Genomic DNA, 7,590 nt, shown 5'->3' with positions numbered 1-7,590 from the left:
AAGAAAAAAAAAGGCATAAAAAGAAAAAAAAAGCAAAAAAAGCAAAAAAAATGCGAAAAAGAAAAAGAAATGAAAAAAATGGAAAAAAAAAGGGGAAAAAAAAGGGGGGGAAAAGGAAAAAAAAAAAAAAAGGCAAAAAAAAGCAGCAAGAAAAGCCCTCCTCGCGAGCCGCCAGCCCTTAATGTCTTCATCCTGCGCCGTGACACATCCCGGGGTGATGGATGGGATCAAGGGCGGGGAAATCCCGGGGGATTAGAGCCCGAGGCGCGGGCAAACCGCGCCGGGGACGCCGAGCAGCTCCAGCCGTCCATCAATGCCCCGAGCAAACTGCGCCGGGAGGGGACAGGCGACAAAAAACCCCAACCCCACCCCCGGGAACCCTTGCATGAGCCTCTTCCCTCCTCGCCCGCCAAGCTTTCCAGTGGGTTTTCCCAAATTTCCAGCGGGCTGGTGGTAATAAAATGAGGTTTAGGGATCAAAGGGACCGGGGCAGGGACAAGTGGGGACGGCCACCAGCGGGTTTGTCCCCTCATCTCCCCCCAGCCCCGAAATCGGGATTAATAACTCCTCTCACACCAGAATTCAAAGCTTTTAAGCTGTTTTTATTTAAAAAACCTTGCAGTGTATGAACACGAGGGGTTTTTTTCCCTTTTTTTTTTTTTTTTTAAAGGGATGAAGATTAAATATATAGGCCATGGCCGGAGAGGAACCGCAGGGACTTGGCACATAAGAAGGAAAATCCCGAGTCTCCATCCAGAGGTTGTTTTAAAGGCTTTCACCATCCCCCGGCACGAGCTGGAAAAACCCGAGTTATCCCAAGCAAAAGGAAAGAATTGCAGGAGGGGAGAGTGAAATTATTGCAGTTCCAGCTGCAAGGGGGTGAATGCAGCGGGGTGGATGAATTTATTGCGGCTGCCACTGCAGGATCCCTCAGTCCTGGAATTCTTGTTTATCCCTTGGCACCTCTGGACCTTGCGGGGCGATAAAATAGATGGAAAAGAGATGGAAAATAAGGAGAAAAGTGGCTTAGAGGAGGAAAAGCCTCGGGCAGGCCGGCTCTGCTCAGCATCTCTCCCCACCCTGACATCCCAAAATCCCTCATTTCCCCAAAATTCCCCCAAATTCCCCCAATTCGGCCCGTCCCCTCGGATTTCCCCCCACCTCCTCGCACCAGGAGTGCAAACAGGGAAGTTTCTGGGCTCTTTCTAGGCCCGGGGGGAGTTTTGCAGCTGAAGTTTGGGCGGGCACATCTGGCCACAGCTGGCCGGAGCAGCTGCAGGGCGCTGTCTGTGTCCCCAACCCGTCCCCATCGTCCCCATCGTGCGGCTTCGAGCGCCGCTGAAAGGGTGTAAAAACCCCTCAGGATGGGAAATGGCCCAACCGTGGGGTTAGGCGGGGATAAAACGACCAAAAACCCCCAAAACTAAAATGAACACACAAAAAAAAATTCCCAAAAGGCAATCCTGAGGGAGGACAGGATCCCAGCGTCATCTGGGATGGAAATAAATGACATTTCGCCAGGTTTGGAAACCTGAGGATGGTGGAAAGGTGGGGATAAAACAACAAAAAACCCCAAAAAATTAAAATAGACATACAAAAAAACCCTCCCAAAAGCCAATCCTGGGGGAAGACAGGATCCCAGATCCATGTGGAATGGAAATAAATGACATTTCCCCAGTTTGGAAACCTGAGGACGGTGGAAATGGGAGGAGCGGGGCTGGGAGTGATGTCAGGGCTTCAGAACGACAATTCCCCCGAGTTATCCCCCGGAATTCCCTCCGGAGAGGAGCTCGGGCAGCCAGGCCTGGGAATTGCATCACTTCGTGCGGATTCCGCTGAAATCCCGGATTCACGACTCCTTTTTTATTCCAGTGCAATTATGTAATTAATGCATTCACAACCAGCTGCCGAGGGAGGGAGGTTATTTTTTTATTTTTATTATTATTATTATTGTTATGATGACTTATTTCCTCCCCGGGATATTTTTTTTTTTTTTACAGCCCGCCTTATTTTCAGGGTGGGGAATTGCACGAGGGGCTGTTGTTGTGCAGTTTATTGCTCTCAGAAGGGAAACTGAGTGCCCTGAACCTTTGCACTGACACTCAAAAAAAGAAGGAAAAAAAAAAAAAAAAAGGAAAGCCCTTTAATAACATTTATTCCTCCCCAGGGACACACAACCTGCACCTTTATTTTTTTTTTTCCCCCAGAGGAATGGGCTCCACTGTTTTTGTTGCCATTTACAAAAACACCTCCCACACAGCCAAAAAAAAAAAAAATTAAAAAAAATCATAATTCGGGCCGGAATTGCCGTTCCTGCGGTCACGTGTGCCTCGGGGAGAGAGAGAGGAAAAGGCTCCTGGAATAAATGAATTCTCCTGGAGCCTTTGATGTCTGCGGGAGGGAGGATGGTGCCGCGGCTGCTCCCGGCAGCCTGGAGGTGGCAAAGCACCTGGAATTGCTCCGGAGATGAAAGGGCCGGCATCTGATCAGCCGGGAGAGTGGGAACGCTTCCAAGTGCTTTTCTTTCCCTTTTTCCCCCCATTTTTTTTTCTTTTTCTTTCCCTTTTTTCCGTCTTCTTTTCCCACATTTTTTCTTTTCTTTTTTTTTCTTTCCCTTTTTCCGTCTTCTTTTCCCCCATTTTTCTTTTTCTTTCCCTTTTTTCCGTCTTTTCCCCCCTTTTTTTTTCTTTTTTTCCTCCTTCCTTCCTTCCTTCCTTCCTTCCTTCCTTCCTTCCTTCCTTCCTTCCTTCCTTCCTTCCTTCCTTCCTTCCTTCCTTCCTTCCTTCCTTCCTTCCTTCCTCCCTCCCTCCCTCCCTCCCTCCCTCCCTCCCTCCCTCCCTCCCTCCCTCCTTTCCCTCCTTTCCCTCCTTTCCCTTTCCCCCCGGGAACGATCCATTGGAAGGAATTAAGAGCCGAGCAGGAGTCAGGCCAACAATGGGGGATTAAATTCCACGTGCGCTTCCCTTTTTCTCCTCCCAAAGAATTCCCACCAACTCAGCCGGGTCGCCCTCAGGGTTTCCAGGACGTGTTTTCCCTGAGACTTTCCCGAAAAAAAATAAATCACATTTTTATCCTTCAGAAGGGGGTGAGGAAAGGGGAGGAGGGGGGGGGGGGGACAAAAAAAAAAAAAAAAAAAGAAAGAAAGGAGCAGCTTTTTCCAGCCGAGGAATCCTCCCGACTTTCTGGCCTGTGCGGAGCTAATTCCCAATTTATGATTATTAAAAGATTAAAGCCTGCAGCAGCAGCAGCAGCAGCGAGCTTTTCACACCAGGGCCGCATTCCCCCGAAAAAAAAAAATCTCTTTAAAAACAGGCAGGGTTTGAAATTAGCCAGGAGTAGCTCCCTTCATGACGGCCGCGCCGCTTTAAAGGGATTTTTCCTTGGGACACGGGAACGGGACCGGGGGGCGCCGGGACCCCTCAGCCCCGGAGGTTTTGGGATTTCCTAAAGGAGCTGGGGTGTCACACCCGGGCGTGGTGACACTGGGGGGGTCCCTGATGATTCCCGGGAGAGTCCTGACCCTTCTAGCCCCGGTAAACCGGGGGGTCCGGGGGTACCGGAGCATCCCCGGGGGTGGGAGGAGCCCACACACCGGGATTTGCTCCCGGGAGGGGAGAACTGGGGGGAAATAAGGGCAAAGGGGACAGAGTGGGGCGTCCCTCATAGCTGCAGGGGGGGTCCCGACCCTTCCAGCCCCGGTAAACCGGGGGGGGTCTCGGGGGTACCGGAGCATCACCGGGGGTGGGAGAAGGCGATGGGGGCTTTGGCCCCCGAGCCCCCACACCGGGATTTACTCCGGGAGGAGAGAACTGGGGGGAAATAAGGGTGAAGGGGACAGAATGGGGGTCCCCAAAGACTACAGGGGGGGTCCTGACCCTTCCAGCCCCGGTAAACCGGCGGGTCCCGGAGCATCACCGGGGGTGGGAGAAAGCGCTGGGGGTTCACCCCCGCCGTCCGCATGCAGCTTCCCCCCCGCTCCGCCAGGGCCGGGATGGCCTTCCCGGGGCGCGGGAGGGAGCGCTGGAAGCGGCGGGGGAAGCGGGGGAAGGCGGCGGCCGCCCGCGGGCGGTGCGGCGGGGCGGCTGCCGCCGGCGGGCGGCGCGGCGGGGCGGGGTTTTCCCATGGATCCGCAGCCGGGAGCGCTCCGGCACGTGCTCCAGCGGGGGGAAAACGGGGAGGAGGAGGAGGAGGAGGAGGGGGGGAGAGAGGAGGAATGGGAATAGGAATGGGAATGGGGACGGGGGGAATTGGGGGGGGGGGGGGAAGAGCAGGCTTTGATTGACACTTTGATTGACAGCGGCGCCGCCGCCAGCCAATGGCAGCGCAGAGCGCCCCGCGCCGCCGCGCTCTCCCCGCCCCGTTGGCCTCGCGTGCCGCGCCAGCCGCCGCCGCCCCCGGGGCCGGGTGTCACAGCTGAGCGGGGCCGCGGCCGGGGCCAGCGCGGCGGCGGCGGCGGCAGCGGCGGTGCCCGGGGCCAGCCCCGCCCGCGCTCTCCCCTCACACTCCGCCCTCCATTTTTCCTCCTCCCTCACCCCACGTGGGCCCGCTGAGGGGGCGGGGGGGGCGTTCCCCGCGCGCGTGACGGGGCGGGGCGGAGCCTCCCTGAGGAGCGGGGGGGGGAGGGAGGGGGGAATTGCGTGAGGCGCGGACCAATAGGAAGGCGGGACGCGCGGGCGCCGGGCGCGGGCCGGGCGCTGATTGGCCGCGCCGGAGTGTGGGAACGGCGGCGGCGGCGGGTTCACACGAATGGGCGCCGCCGGCCGCCGCCGCCGCCGCCGCCGGGGCCGATAAAAGGGCGGCGGGCGAGGGGCGGGGGGCGCCGCCGCCGCCTCGAGGACCGACCGCACGCGCCCCGCGCGCCGCCGCCGCCGCACGCGCCCCGCGCCCGCCGCCGCACGCGCCCCGCGCCGCCATCGCTGCCCCCCCCCCCCGCCGCCCCCCCCCCTCCGGTTCGTCCCCGCACACCCCCCCCGCCTTCACCCACCATCATCGGTTGTTTTGTTCCGTTCGTCTCCCGGTCGTCCGTTGTAAGCCCCGGCCATGCCCGCCGACACGGGCATGGAGAAACCCACCGCCTCGCCCATCGCCGGCGCGCCCGCCAGCGCCAGCCACACGCCGGACAAGCCGCGGAGCGCCAGCGAGCACCGGAAGGTAAATGGAGGAGGAGGAGGAGGAGGAGGAGGAGGAGGGTGCCGGTCGGGGCGCAGCAGCGGTGGCGGCGGAGCTGGATGGCGGCAAGCCCGCGGCCGTGCTGAGGTCGGTGATGGTCGGGGGATGATGATGATGATGCGGTGTTTTTTTGGGGAGGGGGGTCCCCCCGGGGGTCGCGCTGACCGGCTCCGTTCTCCGCCTCCCCGCAGTCGTCCAAGCCCATCATGGAGAAGCGGCGCCGGGCGCGGATCAATGAGAGCCTGGGGCAGCTCAAGACGCTCATCCTGGACGCGCTCAAGAAGGACGTAAGTGGGGTTTGGGGGGGGGACACCGGGGGACACCGGGGGACACCGGGGCGCGGATGTCCGGCCGCGGGGCAGCCCTGACCCAGCCGCTCTCGCCCCGCAGAGCTCGCGGCACTCCAAGCTGGAGAAGGCGGACATCCTGGAGATGACCGTCAAGCACCTGCGGAACCTGCAGCGGGCGCAGATGACCGGTGAGTGCCCAGCCCCGGGGACACCGGCCGTGGGGACAGGGCACCGGGATCCGGACAGGGCATCGGGAGAAGGGTCTGCGCCGGGAGCTGAGGATAAGGGATCGGGGATGGGGATCCGCACCGAAGGCACCGGGAACCGGACTCTGACCCAGTGACTGGGGACTGGAGCTGGCGACAGGAGACCGGGACGGGGCTGCGTACAGGGAACCTGGCTCCGGACCGGGAATCGGGCTCCACACCCGGGCTTGGGGACAGAGGTTCGAGAACCAGGCTCCAGACCGGGAATTAGGGACAGAGGACCGGGAACCGGGCTTCAGAACCAGGGTTAGGGACAGGACCGAGAACCGGGCTCCACACCGGGAGTTAGGGACAAAGGACCGAGAACCGGGCTCCACACCCGGGATTAAGGACAGTGGACCGGGAACCGGGCTCCAGACGCACCCGGGATTAGGGGCAGCTGACCGGGGCCGGGGTACCGGGGCCGGTACTCCGCACCTGCCACTCACCTGCCGCCCCCTCCTCACCCCCCCCCAATCCCTCTCCAGCCGCTCTCAGCGCCGACCCCACCGTCCTGGGCAAATACCGGGCCGGCTTCAACGAGTGCATGAACGAGGTGACCCGGTTCCTGTCCACCTGCGAGGGGGTCAACACCGACGTCCGCACGCGGCTGCTGAGCCACCTCTCGGCGTGCCTGGGCCAGATCGTGGCCATGAACTACCCGCCGCCCCCTCCTCCGCCTCCTCCTCCCGCCCAGCCCGCACATCTGGCGCAGCAGCAGCAGCAGCAGCTGCCCCCGGGCACAGCTGGAGCCCTGCCCGTGCCCTGCAAGCTCAGCCCCGCCGAGGCTCTGTCGCCCAAAGTTTACGGCGGTTTCCAGCTGGTGCCGGCCACCGACGGCCAGTTCGCTTTCCTCATCCCCAACCCGGCTTTCCCTCCCGCCTCCGGACCCGTGATTCCTCTCTACGCCAACGCCAACGCGCCGCCGGTGTCGGGAGGAGGAGGAGGAGGCTCCGGGAACGCGGCCGCCACTCCCTCGGTGTCGCCGGTGCAAGGGTTGACATCATTTGGGGGCAGCATCGGGCCGGCGTCCCAGGCCGGGAGTCCCATCGGGGAGCGCAGCGAATCCGTCTGGAGACCCTGGTGACCTCCTTCCAGTCCTTCACAAGCTCCGAAACAACAAAATAATCGAAAAAAAAAAACAAACAAAAAACCAACCTCTTGTCGGCTCCGTTGTATGGAGCCCCCCGCTATGTTTTTTTGGGTTTTTTTGTTTTTCTTTTTTTTTTTTTTTAAATCAGATTTAAGCAGAAAGGAAGAAAAGGACCTCGCTATGAACCGTGCTATTTATTATTTTCAGAGGTTTGGGATCTCGACTCGTATTTTTACTCCTTTAAAATGCCTTTATTTGAGATACTTTTTTTTTTTAAAGAGACGAACAGAAATGAACAAAAATAATAATAATAATAATAAAGGAGAAATTAGTTTTGTAACAAGATATTCAGAAAGTTATAATGCCAAAGTTGTTTGTATCCCGTCGGTCTGTGGGTGTGTGCGTGCCTGTGTCGAAGACTTCCAAAAAAAAAAAAAAAAACGAAAAGAGAAAAAAAAATGCAGGTGTTTCAATAAAGGAACTCTTTGAAATAGATTTTTATTTTTTTATATAATTCCACCCTTGCATTTTGGTTTGAGAGTTGGGCAAGGACGAGCTCATCCTCAAAAAAAAAAATATATATATATAAGACTGGACTTTATCCTTATTTAAGGATAATTGGAAGGGATTTGGGTAAGGAATTGGGGTGGGGGGGAAAGGCGATGGGGCCGAATGTTGCGGTCAGAAGGATTCCTAAGGAAAAATCTGCTGCTGGAAGCTGAGGAAACGCCTCCCGCCTGTGCTACCTGCTCCCAAAATCCGGGGGGGGTGGGCTGCACAGAAGTTACTCCCC

The 7,590-nt window shown here is 58.3% G+C and overlaps 1 protein-coding gene across 2 annotated transcripts; it reads left to right on the top strand.

Annotated features, from left to right (window-relative positions):
* The first annotated feature begins 4,801 nt into the window (after positions 1 to 4,801).
* HES4 (hes family bHLH transcription factor 4) lies at positions 4,802 to 7,292 on the top strand. 2 transcript variants are annotated; one of them, XM_066202970.1, is made up of 4 exons: positions 4,802 to 5,256; positions 5,361 to 5,456; positions 5,560 to 5,647; positions 6,193 to 7,292. In XM_066202970.1, the coding sequence occupies exons 1-4, from the start codon at positions 5,041 to 5,043 to the stop codon at positions 6,789 to 6,791; spliced, it is 999 nt and encodes a 332-aa protein (XP_066059067.1). In that variant the 5' UTR covers positions 4,802 to 5,040; the 3' UTR covers positions 6,792 to 7,292. The 2 variants fall into 2 exon arrangements, with proteins under 2 accessions (XP_066059067.1, XP_066059068.1); XM_066202971.1 differs by having other exon boundaries at positions 4,805 to 5,151.
* The last annotated feature ends 298 nt before the right edge of the window (positions 7,293 to 7,590 follow it).

This window comes from Chamaea fasciata, unplaced genomic scaffold (assembly GCF_029207755.1).
Source record: "Chamaea fasciata isolate MVZ Bird 193981 ecotype frontalis unplaced genomic scaffold, bChaFas1.0.hap1 SCAF_23, whole genome shotgun sequence".
NCBI classification, from domain to species: domain Eukaryota; kingdom Metazoa; phylum Chordata; class Aves; order Passeriformes; family Sylviidae; genus Chamaea; species Chamaea fasciata.
The sequence above is the reverse complement of the archived record's forward strand: the minus strand, read 5'-3'. Positions and strand labels throughout refer to the sequence as shown.

Coding starts and splice junctions, on each gene's coding strand:
- HES4 (XM_066202970.1), top strand. CDS start 5,041: ATGCCCGCCGACACGGGCATGGAGAAACCCACCGCCTCGCCCATCGCC. Junction 5,457..5,559: donor TGGACGCGCTCAAGAAGGAC/GTAAGTGGGGTT, acceptor CTCGCCCCGCAG/AGCTCGCGGCACTCCAAGCT. Junction 5,648..6,192: donor GCAGCGGGCGCAGATGACCG/GTGAGTGCCCAG, acceptor ATCCCTCTCCAG/CCGCTCTCAGCGCCGACCCC.